This window comes from Euleptes europaea, chromosome 11, assembly GCF_029931775.1.
Source record: "Euleptes europaea isolate rEulEur1 chromosome 11, rEulEur1.hap1, whole genome shotgun sequence".
Taxonomy (NCBI): domain Eukaryota; kingdom Metazoa; phylum Chordata; class Lepidosauria; order Squamata; family Sphaerodactylidae; genus Euleptes; species Euleptes europaea.
The window spans coordinates 52,132,750-52,149,545 of NC_079322.1; the positions used below are offsets into that span (position 1 = coordinate 52,132,750).

Sequence of the window (16,796 nt, forward strand, 5' to 3'; positions counted from 1 at the left end):
TAAAAGATGGATGGATCCAGCCAACTTTTCTGATGCTGAAAAGTGAAAGAAGCATCCTTTCGGACCTCTCCAAAAGGCTGTCAGAAAGGATGCTTCTTTCACTTTTCACCATCAGAAAAGTTGGCTGGATCCATGTTCATGTCTAGGGCAGTTCAGGACTACCATAACAACCATGGGCCTGATGTACATTAGAACCAACATAGAGCCTGCCATAATTGAGGCATACTAAACTGCCATCAAGTGAGTGGCACTCTTCAACAAACCAGAAACACAATTGCCACAAGACAAAGCCTCTGATTGACAGCTGCTCTAGGAAAGCTATGTTCAACGTGAATTCAGTATTACGAGGCTGAGATGCAATTATTTAAATCTATTCTTCTCTTTCCTGCAAAACACAAGTCATCTTTTTAAGCAGTGCAAACAATTCTCATCTAGATTTGCCGACACTGGTTCATTCATCTGAGTTTATTCATGTGAATTTTTTTGTTTGTTTGTTTTTCAAAACCTTTGCAGTTTTGCAGTAGAAAACCTTTGCAGTTTTGCAATGAAATAAATGAAAAAGCCCATGAAACACAGGCCAGCTGTGAAGCTCTGACCTTCAGACTATTATAAACTAAGACTGTGGTGCTGGTTTCTATGATGTCAATATTAGTGTGCTCGCAAAAGGAAGCAACAATTCATAGTTCCTTATCTTGCAAAGCAAAGCCTTAATTGACAAGAGAGTCAGTCATAAATATGGGATATATTGACAGATAAAAGGTCATTCCCATGGCTGCCTGTGCTCTAGAGAAACATCTCAAGATGTTGATGTCACAGTACAAATACCATATTAACAAAAACACCAGTGACAACCAGTCTAGAACTGTGGTATGAATTAAGCTGCCATGAGGAAAGGAAAAATATAAATATTTTAATGATAAATAAATATCTAGTTGGAAACATGTAGTATAACCAGAAGATTTAAAACAAATGGAATTGTTATCTCATCTATCAGCAGATTGAAAAGAGGCCAGTGGCAGTTTTAAACTAAGAAAATATATTCAGAATAAGATCCAACCAAAGAATCCAGAGTGAGCTGGTTACTTTTTGGAATGGATCTTGTTTTAAACCAGCCACTCTTTGTAACATCCCACCTCTTATCTGTTGCATATATAAATTGGTCTGATGGATTTACACTCCAACGCATCTGATGAAGTGAGCTCTGGCACAAAAACTGATTCTGGAATAAATGTTGTCAGTCTTTAAGGTGTCACTGAACTCTTCTTTTATCCCATCTGTGGAACTCTGTCATGGATTCAAGATGTCAAGGAACCTCATGATAGTTATTTAAAAATGATTAAACACAAGGACTGATTAAAATGTAGAATTTGATTAATGGAGGACAAGTCTATCAATGGCTACTAGCCATGGTGACTAAAGGGAATCTCCACATTCAGAGGCAGTAAACATCTGAATACCAGTGCCAGAAGACAAGATCAGGGGAAGACCCTGGAAGCCAGGCCTCTATGATCTGTTGTTGGCCCGCCATAGAATAAAATCATAGATTCATAGAGTTGGAAGGGACCACCAGCGTCATAAAGTCCAACCCTCTGCACAATGCAGGAGTAACCAGCTGGCCACTGTGCGAGACAGGATGCTGGACTAGATGGACAGCTGGTCTGATCCAGCAGGGTTCTGCTTATGTTCTTAACAGCCCATTCCTGAAAATACGGCGTGCGGAGTCAGCGGGGAAGAGGCGCAGCGGTGCCTCTTCCTAAGCCGAATCGTGCATGCCGTTAAACAAAAAAAAGCCATTTTGCGGCTTTTTTTGTTTAACTGGGGCTTTTTGCCCCATTGAAAACAGCGAGGCTGCGCCTGCAAAATAGCAGGTGCAGCAACGCCGTTCCGGATGCCAGCGCAAGTGGCTGAAAGGGGGTAGGATCATTGCCGGTGCCATGGAGAGGCTGCGCCGGCAGAGGGGAGAGGAGCGGCTCTGCAGTGCTTGGGCGCTGGCGGAGCCACCCTCCCCACCGGCGTAAGTGCGTGTAATTTCATGATTACATGCACTTACGCCGGCAGCGGGCTCAGGCTGCCTCCTAAGAGGTTTTTTTGGGGGGGGGCCTCATGAATAGGCTGTAAGAGGTCATCATATATTACTGGTAGAAAATGTAAATGACTTGAAACTATCTACTTTCAAACATGCAGTTAATCCCTATAATTACAATCCCTCCATCATAGCATCTGAGAAATCCAGGGAAGGTATTTCTTTTCATCAGCTAAAATTGTACGGGGAGACTCTTATCTGGTAACTTCTACATTCAGACATTACCTGAGAGAAAGTCTTTCTGTGTTTGTGCCCCAGCTACAAAATTTCCTCTCAAAGGATGTCAGCTTGTTTGGATTTCTAGTATCACTTGAGAATGGAGAATTTTCCTGCAATGAGATAGATCAGCTTGTTAATCAGCTGATTATTTAGTGTATTTATTGACTGTTTTTCCCCTAACAGGACCCAAAGGAGCTTGCAACAAATACACTACAATCAGCTACAATAAAATAAATACAATCTGTATTTTGAGCCCAGGCCAGAATCCAACAGGCCAGTTTTCCAAGGCTACAGGGCACAAGCTGTGGGCCAAGAGCCCTTTGGCTCATGCCCTTCAGTCACTCCCAAGGACACATGCCCATTTTCCCATTAATGTGCATACAGAAAGTAGATGTGTATGTAAATTCATTTGCTCCCTTTGACATTTGACATCTGGATACCACCTACCTTATTATCACAGTGATGCTACTAGCAGTGCCGAAAATGGAAACAGTGAACTTTATCTATGTCCTAAGCTTGCACTGTTACCAAGAGCAATTACTCGAATTGATTTGCAACTTTGCCAAGCCATGAATACAACTTATCTCTCCCATATTTACACTTGGTGAGATATCAGTTATATATTTAATTTAAGAGAGATACTTCTAGAGGCAACTATAATTTGAACTGGTGGCTAGCAAAGGGTCTAGTCATACTGCAAAAGTTATCACTTTTGGGGTTCTTAAGAGACCACAGCAACTTGCGTAGCTCTGACTAATCCAGTCTCCCCAGAGCTTGGAAGCTAAATAGGGTCAGCCACTGTTAGTACTTGGGTGGGAGACCACAAAGGAAGACCAGAGTTGCTATGCAGAGGAAGGCAATGGCAAACCACCTCTGCTGATCTCTTGGCTTGAAAACCCCAATGGTCCTGGGATTACCATGAGCCAGTTGCAACTTGACAGCACACAATTATTATGAAAGAAGTAGATGATAAAAACAGTAGTTGGTATTCTCTGGAAGTGTATTCATTACATTGTTGACAAGTATTTATTCCTCTCCAGCATCCATACTATGGAACATTGATTTAGCAGCTGACCTAGCTATGCACAGCATTGATTGGCTGGCAGCTGTGATGTTGCCATAGCTCTGTCTCCCAAACATTTTTACAATGTTAAAAAAAAAATGATTGTGCACTGAGTCACTGAATGAATGTTAAATAAAGGCATATGAAGTGCTTCTATAAAAAAAGAAATTTTATCAGCAATTTTATGTATTTATCAACAATTTTATATATAGAGACACACCTATTGTTTCACTAATCTAGTAGGTGTGGTATACACTCATCCTGAGGACACATTTTCTGTGTGAACCTTTTCCTTTAAAGAAAATGAGACATTGCTGTTGCAAAGATTTAAAAGTATCAGGGGCTCCTGCCATTTCCCAGCAGGTCATAGCTCCCAGTGACATCTGATTGACTAGCAACACTGCTGAACTACTAATGATCCATGTCAGTAAGTCTATAAAGCATTACTTCTCTGGCTATATCCATGTGACTTCCTTTCCATCAGGACAAGTCCCTGCTGTCTCTATTTCACATCTCTCCCTTCCTCGTGGGAAGGACGTTTCCTCCTAGCCAATCCATTGAAGCACCTGTGCTAAATCAATCTGTGTGAAATTGATGGCATCATTGTAGCATAGCAGCTGCAGAAAGTCACTGTTATTTTCTTCCCTATGCCTGTGGCTTCTCATTCACAGGAAAAGCAAGTCTTCAGCCTAATACAGCGGCATGGTAAATGCATACAGTGACTTGGACGTTCTTCTTAGTTGCTGAGGGTTCCAGAAGAATGGTTCATGTCCTCTGAATAGATTCAGGTCTCTTTTGCTCCGGTTCCTTCTTGTTTATTTATTAAATCCCACTTCTCTTCTGTGAACTCAAGATGGAACACAAAGGGTTTCTAAGAGATTTCCTAGGTCTTGACCAGATCTTGCTTCTCTTCAGCGAGGTTCCTGTATTATGTCCTCCTGGTTTACCAAGGGTTCGCAGTTTACAGCTTTACATCCTATGAACTTCCTGCATTTCCTCCTTCCACAACCCTCTTTCCTGTGGCATTTTCCTGTTCATGTCCACATCATTTATAATCAGCAAATTTTTAAATTGCTGGAGACTGAGATATCTCTCTCACCGCCTCCCATACGAACCTACATGTTTATTAAGATCATCTTAATAAAGGACGTGATCCACATACTATTTTTTTTATATATATATATATATATATATAAATTTTATTGGTTTTTTAAAACTATAAATTCTTCATAGTATCAACAACAATTCAAAAACAATATCAATGTCACAAATACATCAATTGTTGTCTTGATTGGAAATAAAGATAAAACAAATAGGCTTCCCCCCTCCTCCATCTACCTCTTAATAAAGTATAACTGTCCATCGTTGATGTATTCTGATCCTAATATTAATCTCATACTAAGATTTCATATCAAATAAAATTTAACATTTTGGATCAGAGTAAAAGGTAACCTTCCATTTTTCCCAGATATTATATATGTTCACTATAATTTATCCAAATCTCCCGTTATCCCAAGAATTAGTCTCCATCTTCTCCAGCTCTAACATTTTAATCTAATCCCCTTTTTTCTGGAACATCCATCCCTTTCCCTTTGGCTGCATCTAACAATTTTGCAGCCATTGTAACATGAATTTAAAAATATCCTTTAAGTTTAAATGCCATTGAGAATCATACTAAATATCATCATCTTCAATATTTTTTAACAAGTTTCTGTATAATCCATTTTATTTTGTAACGTCCAAATCTCAATTTATACTGTAAATAGCCATGCCTCCACATACTATTTATTGAGGTAATTTATGCACTGCCTTTTCACTTTAAGATGTAAATATAACAAAAAAAATCAGAAAGCACTTAAAACAGTTAAAAAAAATATTTAACACAGAGTTTAAGACCAGGGCAAGAACTTACTCAAAAATAGGATTGCCAACTATTTCTCCCTCTCCCATAATACTAGAACACGAGGTCATCTGCTAAAGCTGGAGGGTGAGAGATTCAAAACAGATAAAAGGAAGTATTTTTTCACACAACGCATAGTTAAATTGTGGAACTCCCTGCCCCAGGAAGTGGTGATGGCTGCCAGCTTGGAGGGCTTTAAGAGGGGAGTAGACATATTCATGGAGGAGAGGGGTATATGGCTGTTAGTTAACATGGATACTAGTCATGCTGCATACCTATTCTCTCTAGTATCAGAGGAGCATGCCTATTATTTTGGGTGCGGTGGAACACGGGCAGGATGGTGCTGCTGCAGTCGTCTTGTTAGTGGCTTCCTAGATGCACCTGGTTGGCCACTGTGTGAACAGACTGCTAGACTTGATGGGCCTTGGTCTGATCTAGCAGGGCCTTTCTTATGTTCTTATGTTCTTAACCACCAGGTACTAGCTGGAGATCTCCTGCTATTACAACTGATCTCCAGGCGATAGAGATCAGTTCACCTGGAGAAACCAGCCACTTTGGAAATTTGTACCCTATGGCATTGAAGTCCCACCCCTCCCCAAACCCCGCCTTCCTCAGGCTCAACCCCAAAAACCTCCCATTGATGGCGAAGAGGGATCTGGCAACCCTACTCAAAAAGCTCTTCCAAATTTATTTATTTGGTCTTTAGCTTATTAAAAAAGGGCTACAATATGGGGGTTAAATATAATTTCAGGGACAAGAAGTTCTAACGATTAGGGATGGCTGCCAAGAAAGCCTTAACATGAGTCCCCAACAAACATATTTCCACGATGGTAGGTTCCTGCAGCAAAGCTTCCCTGGATGATCTCCAGTACCATCTCTTTTGGAGGTTTGATGGGATTATGTGATTTTGTTTTTTTAGATTTTATACAAAGCAAAAACAATTTATGTAATATATATACATATACATATATATATATATATACATATATATATATATATATATATATATATATATATATATATATATATATATATATATATATATATATATATATATATATATAAAAAAAATATGTAGGGTTGTACTCTACCCATGGAACTTGCTTCCAGAACCCTTGGAAGCATTTTTTTTCTGGAGGAAAGCTCCTTGGGACAGAGGAAGGTTTTGCAATCGGCTGAGCAGAGTGGTAGTATGCAGCTCCTAGAGTCCTGCGCCAGAATCATCTTGTTGTACCTGCTCCTTATTTTCTTGTACTTCCAGCCAGCAGCTGGGCTCCTTCTCCAAGGTAGACTAGAAGTGCTGAAAGCAATGTGCTGAGCACCCTCTGGTGGTCACTAGCAGCCACTATGAGTGGGATTATTTAGTTAACTTTAAAACATGTATCTAGAATTATGAGGGTGAATAAATCTTTTACCCGAAAATAATAAAAAACAAAGAATCACAAGTTTCTAGAAAATATCCCGATCACATAGAAACATAAGGTGATTTGCCCCGGGTAAACTGACAACGGGACATTTGCATTCCTGGTTTAAGCCCCAATGTGAGATAAATTGCACATAGATCCCGTGAAATTACATTGCCAAGGAAGGTAAAGTATGGGTTTCATTATATTTGACACTCTATTTACCTGCATTACTGCTGACACTTATGCCTAATCTTATGCAAAGTTAGGTACACCTGAACAAGCCTGTCTGCACAGGGTCAAGCTATAGAAGCGACTACTTCTTTTCTAACAATAATAATTCCTTTAACATTAATTACTTTGTTACACCCAGTTTCGTTCTATGGATATTCCCATAATCTTGTGCTTGGATGAAAGCAACAGAAAGGGAAGAACACAAAATATTTGCTGCTGCTAACTTTGTAAAATGATACAGGAGACAGCTATATGGCACCATATATGGTTAAGAGCGGTGGACTCTAATCTGGAGAACCGGGATTGATTCCCCACTCCTCCACATAAGTGGCGAACTCTAATCTGGAGAACCAGGTTGTTTTCCTCACTCCTACACATGAAGCCAGCTGGATGACCTTGGGCTAGTCACAGTTCTCTCCGAACTCATCTCAGCCTCACCTACCTCACAAGGTGTCTGTTGTGAGGAGAAGAAGGGAAGGAGATTGTAAACTGGTTTGAGTCTCCTTAAAAGGTAGAGAACTTCAGCATATAAAAAAGCAACTGTTCTTCTTCTTCTTCTACCATGCAATTTTTATAACAGCCAGTCTCGAAATGGTTGTAGCACCAGGTTTCAGTTATCTATTGGTGTTTCCCAGAACTGCTTTCATTCATGTACCAATTCGTGGAACGTTTTGGTTCCTCCTGTTGCTGCGGACACATTTGATCCACTCTGTGGCCAGGCCAAATGAAGAAATTAAATATATTTTTTCTGTTCCTGTCTGCAATGCAAGATAAGTTCGACATAGAAATAATGCACTTGAGATATTAAAGAGTCAGTTTAAACCTGAAGTAGAGAGTGCTTTCCACTAGAGAAGTGCAGACACTGAAGCAGTAGCAGCAATCCTAGTGGCTTACATGCAACCTGCTGTGCTTCACATTACATACTCGCCCAACTTGGTGTGGTCAAGTTCTTTCCACAAATCAAACCTATCTGTTTGTTCTTCCCTAACACAGGATCGGCAAAGATGACCCAAAAAGGAAAATATTTGTCACCTCTAGCAATAATAACTGGAATTTCCTTATTTGTGATAGTATCAATGTTCCTTCTACTATTATGGAAAAGATTTCAGCCTCATAAAGGTATGTTAAAATGAATTCTCAGTTACATTTGTGGTCTCTGTAATTAAAGGGAAAAGTAATTGATAAAGTTTCTTTGTCTTTTATTTCCAGTTATAAAGCGGAAGTTGCAGAGCAGGTAGAAACCTAAATAATCATTTCCTCATTAACCCCATCATCTTGCTTTTAATCTGGATCATGCATGTTAAATGTTTGGATTTCCACCCCCCCTGTTTTTAGGCCTGAAACAGATTACAGAAAAGCACAAAGCATTTCAGGTAATATAGAATACAACACAAAGTAGGTATAAACTCCTTTCAATGGTGTTGGGAGAAGGATCATTTATGAAATCAAGAAGGAAGGAGGGATAGCAAAATTGTGATAATTTGTACCTAAGAATGCATTCAAATTTTGTGACTTCTCTGGTTTGATTCAAAAATACAGATTTCTTTTGTGGTTTCTACTCAGTCAGGATAAAAATCTTGGTCACGTTATCAAAATTTGAGGTGAAAGAATGCCACCAGAATTGATACCTGTTGTTCATGTTTTTGACATTGAAAGCAGCATTTTCCTGATGCAGGTGGTGGATAGGGACATTAAAATGGCCTGGGAACAAGCGGAGCCAATTGGCCCCTGTAAGGTTTGCAGTCCTGCAAAGGGGACTTGGTTTGGGCCCTGATGGCAGCCATTTTCCTGCATTAAGAATGTTTGGCTGATGTTTCCTCAATGAGTATCAATTATTAGGAGATAATCCTGTGGTTGTTTTGCTAAGTATCCATAAGAGATTGTAAACTATGTTAGATGTGTGTAGAGATGTGCATGTGTTTCTGTGTGTGTTGAGACAGAGAGAGAAGAAGCAACAGGTTTAATTTGGATGAGCCAGAGGCCAACTGCTAAGAGATGCGGTGTAATTGTATATTTGTAAATAAAGCAGGCCCTGACCTGGATGGCGCAGGCTAGCCTGATCTCGTCAGATCTCAGAAGCTAAGCAGGGTTGGTCCTGGTTAGTAATTGGATGGGAGACCACCAAGGAAAACCAGGGTCACTATGCAGAGGAAGACAAGGGCAAACCACCTCCATAAGTCTCTTGCCTTGAAAACCCAATGGGGTCGCCATAAGTCGGCTGCGACTTGACAGCACTTTACACACACAAATAAAGCAAATATTACAAAATGCCACTATGCTCCAATGTTTCCAAAGAAAAGTGAACAAGGTAGTATTGCTCATTTGTCTTCCTTAGAAGACAACAAAGATACATACTCTATTAAGTAGGAACTGGTCATCTTAGAACACCATAAGAGCAGACGACCACAGAAATGGGGAACATTTTAAAAGAAAACAGGCAGCAAGAAATCTAACTGTTTGAGATAAATTAATAGAATTTCCATTTTTCTCTTGAAGTGTTATAGTTATCTTCTGTACCTCTTCAGTTTTTTCTCTTTTCAAGACTTCACACACACACAAAGTATTTCAATGGGACTGATGTTTAGGTGGAACACTATTGTCTGTAACTAATATTTTTGTTTGTATAAATATATATATTTTAGGACATGAAAATGCACTAGATGATTTTGGAATATATGAATTTGTTGCATTTCCAGACCCTACAGGAATTTCTAGGGTAGGTGTTTGTACAAATATGTAATTTTTAATCATGTTACAGATATTTCCCTCCCTCTTCATATAATGAATATGATACGCCACAATATGCCAACATTTTCATGGCAGATGTAGAACAACGTTTTCTGAACTCATACCCACTGGCACTTCTCCTTTACTTGAGATTCATTGATGACATTTTCTTTGTCTGGACTCATGGCAAAGAAGCCCTTGAAAGATTTCACCAGGCTTTCAACGACTTCCACCCCACCATCAATCTAACTATGAATTACTTCAAACAAGAAATCAACTTCCTAGACACCACAGTACGGATCCACGGGGGACACACAAGCACCACATTGTACCGGAAACCGACGGATCGGCAAACGTATCTACATGCATCCAGCCACCACCCCAACCATATCAGACAATCCATTGTCTATAACCAAGCCCTACGCTATAGTTGCATCTTCTCCAATTCTTCAGACAGAGATACACACTTGAGAGACCTACAGCAAACATTTTTGCAACTACAATAACCTGCTGATATGGTGAGAAAGATGATTGAGAAGGCCAGAATGATACCCAGGCACAACTTACTACAAGATAAGCCCAGAGAGAATGACAACAGAACACCTCTGGTTTTCACTTATAGCTCCCAACCAAAACCAGTCCAACGTATTATTAAGGACCTACAACCAATGCTGGCGAGGCATGGCCCAGCCTGACCAAGTTACATTTATGTCATATCCGGCCCTCATAACAAATGAGTTTGACACCCCTGGGCTTTTAACCTTCATGGGCAAACTCAGCTTGCTCAAAAATGAAATTACTGCAAAATAACTTAGTGTGTAGAGGGAAAATTAGTTCATAATCTGTTTTGTACTCCTCTTCCTGTTCGCCTATTTCTCTCAGATAAAACTATTATTTCCCTCTTTTAGGTTTCCAGTCAGTCAGATTCTGGCTCTCACGTTCAGTGTCAAGATTTTCATGGTACAGTTTATGAAATTATTGGACAAATTCCTGAACAGCACCATGACCATCAGCAGTAAGTCCAAGAAACCTAATATTTAAGCAGGGCTCCACAAATTCTGGTTACTAGACACCACTGGCAACAAGGAACCTCTTCTTTACAATGCAAAGTTATTACTCAGTTGGGAGGGAGAGGTAATGTGTCTAATGCTCTTTTAGTAACACACGAAGTTGAAAACTGCTTACAATTTATTGGAAACATTTGCTGCAAGAAAACTCAAACAAGGAAGAATTCTACTATCATATAGTGGTTAGAAAGCTGGACTAGGACTGGGGCAACCTGAATTCAAATCTCCTTTCAAACCAGTTACTGTCTCTCAGCCAAATATACTCATGGGAGTTTAGGAGAGGAGAGGAGAAGAAGAGGTTGAGGGGGGACATGATTGCTCTCTTGAAGTATTTGAAGGGCTGTCACTTAGAGGAGGGCACGGAGCCGTTCCTGTTGGCAGGAGACAATAGGACTCGCAATAATGGGTTTAAATTGTGGGTGGAAAGGTACCGGCTGGATATTATGGGGGGAAATTACAGTAAGAGTTGTTCAACAGTGGGATCGGCTACCTAGGGAGGGGGTGAGTTCCCCCTCACTGGCAGTCTTTAAGCAGAGGCTGGACAAACACTTGTCAGGGGTGCTCTAGGTTGATCCTGCATCAAGCAGGGGGTTGGACTAGATGGCCTGTATGGCCCCTTCCAACTCTATGATTCTATTATTTTATGACTGGGGGAAAAGACTATGCGCTGTCCACCTTGATCTATGTCACGTGAGATTTTTAGCTCTGTTTATTGTACTGTAATATTGTAAGCAGTCCTGGGTCCTGCTTTGCAGGAGAAAAATAAGGTAAAAACATTTTAAAATAAATAAAAATAAAATAAATAGTGAAATAGGGATTAGGGGGTCGAAACAGAAGGGATGAGAACTACCAACATCCTTAACCAGTTTGTAATGCAGGAAGGGAGACTAATCAGGAAAAACAAAAAAGCATCAGTCACATGATTATCTTTACCACATCTCCTTGTTTTCTAACTACAGCTGACTGCCTAATGCATTGTTATCCTGCCTTTCCTCCAAGAAGGGGAAGGTCCCTACATGATTCTCCCTTCCCCAGGCTAGAATGGATATGTCTTTGGAATCTGACAAGCTCAGGAAAGAGCTTTAAAACACACTACATACTCCTGTGGACCAGGGTTGTTGATTAAGTATATGTTTCATCTATTCCAGTTGTACATGAAGAGACAAACGAAAGCATATCGATGAAATCTGTTTTTGAAGGTGAACGGGAGAAGCAACAACAGCTGGAAAGGGAATGGTCCAGGCTTCGCCACTTATAATGAAAATGCCATCTCAGTTTGGCAAAACCTTTTCCTTATTGCTGCATTCTTAATGTTGTTTTTTAAAAGATATTTCCTTTGTTTAAATTATACTTCCGGGTAACAGCTGTTGATTACAAGTTGGACTGTAAAAGTTACAAAAACAACAAGCAGAGACAAAAATGTCAGAATATGGGATTCTAAAAGCCTGGGATTGCTGCATCCTTGTCCAGCTAGAGGGATTTCCAATGCTTACTCTGATTTTAACTGAAGATGAATGTGCCTTAAAAATGTACATTGACCTGCACTGCTGAAGACAACCTATATGCTGCCAAAATGATTAAGCAGGATGTGTCAGTTTTCAAGCATGTGATTTTTCAAAAACCAGCCTAAATTCTTTAGTACAAGACTACAACTGAAACAAACAAATAAAGTGAGTTCTGTGACAATTATTTTTAAATATTGTGTGTGAGTTTTTAAGCATGCATGCATACTATGGCAGCCAGTGCTTCCAAAACATGGAAGTCTCCCGCCCCACCCACCCAACCACGCCATTTGCACAGTACTTTCCCACAACTCTACACAGCCATAACTTTTCTATCTGTTCAACCAAAGTCCTTCACTAAGCAGAACATCAGTTTCAGAAGCCGAATCTCTCTGGTTACTGGGTGTCGGGGGCAGATGGTGGGGGACATTGTTGCCTTCACACTATGTGTGAAGATTCCAGAGAATGCTTGTTGGAAGGAATGGACTGTGTGATATCGCTTAATGCTGGCACAGACTTTGGAGTCTCAGAGGAGGGCAATGGAGAGTTAGGGTAGATAGGGTGCTCTGACTTTTTCCTTTGTCCACTCCTGCTGCTGTCTCTCTTTGTCCACTCATGATGTTACCCAGAATGCTACTCTCAGGGGTTCCCTCTTTCCAGTTACTACCCTCCTCTGTCTCTGCAGTACACAGGTATACCATACAGTAGGCATTCAGCTTTTTCAGCTTTGGCTTTCCCCAGGCTTTTCCCTATGGGAATTTTTTTAATGTGCTCTGGAGGGAATTTTTTTTTTTTTGAGGTAGAGTCACCAGATTTGCAGCATAGTTGCAAGGGACTTTCCTTGCATGAACCCCAAAGTTTGGTAAAGTTTGGGATGGGGGTCCAATTTAACCCCCCTCCTCCATTGAAAAGTATGATAAACTTTGGTGTGGAAGCAGCCATTACAACTATGAAAAGTTAAGTATTTTTAAAATTCTCCCAGGGGGGCATTTTTTGAGGTAAAGTCACCAAATTTGCAGCATACCTGTAAGGGAAACTCCTTGCATGAACCCCAGAGTTTGGTAAAGTTTGGAACAGGAAGTCCAACTTTACACAGTCCTGAAGGGGTCGTCCTCCTCCTCCATAGAAAAGTAAAGTTTGGGATTCATGCAAGGAGAGTCTCTTGCAACTACCCTGAAAATGTGGTGACTCCACCTTGAAAAATACCCCCCAGAGCTCCATATATAACGGACCAGAATTTTTTCAGGAAACCTGGAAATAAATCCAAAATACCCATGTACCGGCATGGGTATTCGGCTTATTTCGGATTTCCCGGGGGGGGGGGGCGGGATTCAATAAACCCTAACCCAAAATTTACCAGAAAAATCTTTTTTGCATAGCCCTAGCTAGAAGCCTTTACTTTGCCTTTCCTATCTAGTATGGAATTCTCTTACAATCATCTTACGATCAGATAACAACCTACTGGTGGTCCCTGGCCCTAAGAGTGTGTCCTCGATGAGAGCCAGGGCCTTTTCAGCCCTGGCTCCAGCCTGGTGGAATGCTCTGTCTGGTAACATCAGGCCCCTGTGGGACCTTAAAGAGTTTCCCAGGGCCTGCAAGACAGAGCTTTTCCGCCAGGCCTACAGTTGAGGACAGCTGCTGGTATCATCCTCTGCTGGCCTCCCTATCCCCCCCTTGTTCTATGTTACTCTCATTGGGGGGGGGGGCAACCTACTGCCTATTCCAGGCACTATGGGCCAAATTAAGTGCCATCTGGAGTTTTTAATGGATTTTAATTGGGTTTTATTGTTTGATTTTAGAATTATTACTTTTACTGTTAATTTTATATGTGTGATGTTCTCCGCCCTGAGCCTGGTCTTGGCCGGGGAGGGCGGGTTATAAATTGAATGAATGAATGAATGAATGAATGAATGAATGAATGAATGAATAACTTGTTTTCTAAGAGCAAGTCTAAGTGTGAACTTATTCCTCAAGCAGCCAGACTGTAGAATCCCGCTGGGCAGAGACTCAGCTCTGCTTTCAGTGCTGCACTAGATGGAAACAAGACCAAGATCACAAACTGCGTACAAGGCCAAGGTTGATTCTGAGCCCCCTATCCCTCCATCCCCTGCCGGGGGCCAGGGTGGACCTGGCAACCCCAGGAACAAGAGATTGATAGCGTAATCCTAAACAGAGTGACACCCTTCCAAATCCACTAAAGTCAACGCAGTTAGAAGTGTGTCACTCTGCTTAGGATTGCATCGGAAGTTTGTTAGCCTGAGGAGAGAGGATTTGGCAGCTTGTCCCCTTCCTCTAAGCTTCCTGTCTCCCTGGTCCCAGCACTGACAGGTGCAGGAATCTTCTGCCCTTTTGCCAGCAAATATTGTTTATTTCATACTCAAGATCAACAGGATAGTTGTACTTCACGCTCCATTGCTACTAGTACTGCTGACTTTGCTATCACTTCTGCTGCCTGCATCATTGCCACTGAACTAATTTCTGTAAACAGTGAAGTACAATAAATCAGCCAATCATTCTCACATTATTTATTGATGTCACAATGCACATATTATGTAACTGCAGAACAGAGGGTCTTTTGCAAGCAGCAAAAACAGTACAAATTTTGATAAAAAAAAATTTAAGATAGCAATTTTTAGGGAAGCAGAAAATTAACTGAAAGAGCTGGCTCAGCTACACAGTACCATAGAAATACTATAATAACAGATGATAAATGTGCAAAAGAAACACAGCCCATTACAAACAAACAGGGCTCTTTTAGCTTCTGCTTTTTACAGAAACGAAACTGAGTATATGTATGCAAATAATACAGAACAGGAACACCCATGCTTATCATTAATCCCCATACACTAGATTAGATCTCAGCAGCTTAAGAGGGGTGGATCCAATGGTGCATAGAGAGACAGAAAACTGGAGGAATATAGTAGTTGATCTTCAGTTTGGCCCTACCCTCAGCAGTTGTTTTCAGGTACATTTTTTCATCCGCTTACTTTCTCTCTTGCAGATTCCAGTCCCACACTGCCTCTCAGCATGTTATTACCACCTCAATCTTGTTACCTTTTTAAAATGGTCTTGGATATGATAGTAATTAGCCAGCAAATCAATTTAATGAGAGTCAATAAAGCATCTGAAGTTGCCAACCTCCAGGTAGGACCTGGAAGGTCTCCCAGAATTATAACTCATCTCCAGACTACAAAGATCAGTTCCCTGGAAGAAAATGAATCAGATAACCTTTATTGGCATAATACTGATGGTCACGAGGTCAGAGATAAACAGATAATACATATCTAGATTAAAATTAAGTTTGAATCTTAACCTTAACAACTTCTGCCAAAAACTCCGCCACCTTCACCGTAACATCAGTTGTAATGTCGTTCAGCAAGAATTGGCAAGTGGGTGTTCTATAAGGGGCCATCCGTTTGCTAATTAAGGGTTATATAAATTTTTTACGGGGTTCTTCATGTAAACGACAATCTAAGATAAAGGGATGTAGAGCATCTGGCTGGCCCGTTCCACATGGACTTACCCTCTTGTTAAGGAAGAAAGTGCTTGCTTTGAAGGTTGGCGTCTATGGCATTGTACCCTGCTAAGGACCTTCCTCTTTCCAAACCTGCCCTTCCCAGGCTCCATCCCCAAATCTCCAGGAATTTCCCAGACCAGAGTTGGCAACCCTACTCTGATTGGTTTAGGGCGAAAACGCACGGTCACTTTAGCCTCCTTTATTCCCTGTTTCAGCCAGGATTCAGCCAGGATCGAACGCAGGTGAACTGATCTCTGTCACCTGGAGATCAGTTGGAAGCCAAGGAGATCTCCAGGTACCACCTGGAGGTTGGCAACCCTAGGGCAGAAAGAAAGTGACAGGCATGGAGGAGAGGGAAAGAATAAGAAAAGAGGTGATAGGAGTGAGAAAGTGAGAGACTGAGAGATGTAGTGGGAGAGGGGAGGAAGCAAAGGTGGGGGAGAATGGGATAGCTGCTCCCGCAAGATTTTTGCAGGTCCCCACTTGTAAATTATATTGCACAGTCCCAACATCAGGTTGAAAAGAGAAGAAAGTCTCTAGTCTCTGGGCTCTGACTCACAAACTGCAGGAGGGTTGTGTTACACATTTGCCAAGGTCTCTCATCTTCACAAGCTCTGATAAGCCACTTTTCCTCCCAGTCACCGCAGGAGAAGTCACACAACACTCAGGATCGAATACCATGCCAAAAGATGGCCACTCTTCTGATGACTGCCTTTCTCTGTCTTCCCGGGCTTTCTCCTCTGGAACATCTTCTTCAGAAATTATCCACATCTTCAGGAGAAAAAATGCCTCTTCTTCTCTCTCTTGGAGTTCCCCTCCCTCCTTCTCTTGTGCTGTTGCCAGCAACCAGTCACCCAGCCTCTCTGTAGAAATCCCCTCTATAGTGGGCAGTGCTTCTAGGCCAGGGACCACATCATGCAGGTGAAAATATGCCACAACGTTTTTTAATAATAAATAAATATTTTTACAAGGCTTACACAAATAATAGCTACACATGGTACAGTAAAGAGCCCTTTTGGGTGCTGAACTTCACATGCAATTTGACACTTGTTATTATATTTCAAGCCCTGACCTGGATGGC

The 16,796-nt window shown here is 41.1% G+C and overlaps 1 protein-coding gene across 1 annotated transcript in view; it reads left to right on the forward strand.

The window, feature by feature from the left end:
* Nucleotides 1-10,648, forward strand: part of HEPACAM2 (HEPACAM family member 2) — a 34,448-nt gene extending 23,800 nt beyond the window's left edge. Inside the window, exons 6-10 of the mRNA XM_056857807.1 lie at nt 7,896-8,021; nt 8,112-8,136; nt 8,238-8,275; nt 9,545-9,618; nt 10,538-10,648. Of these exons, the coding sequence (XP_056713785.1) occupies nt 7,896-8,021; nt 8,112-8,136; nt 8,238-8,275; nt 9,545-9,618; nt 10,538-10,648 (374 nt within the window). The remainder of the gene's footprint in view (nt 1-7,895; nt 8,022-8,111; nt 8,137-8,237; nt 8,276-9,544; nt 9,619-10,537) is intronic.
* Nucleotides 10,649-16,796: the final 6,148 nt, after the last annotated feature.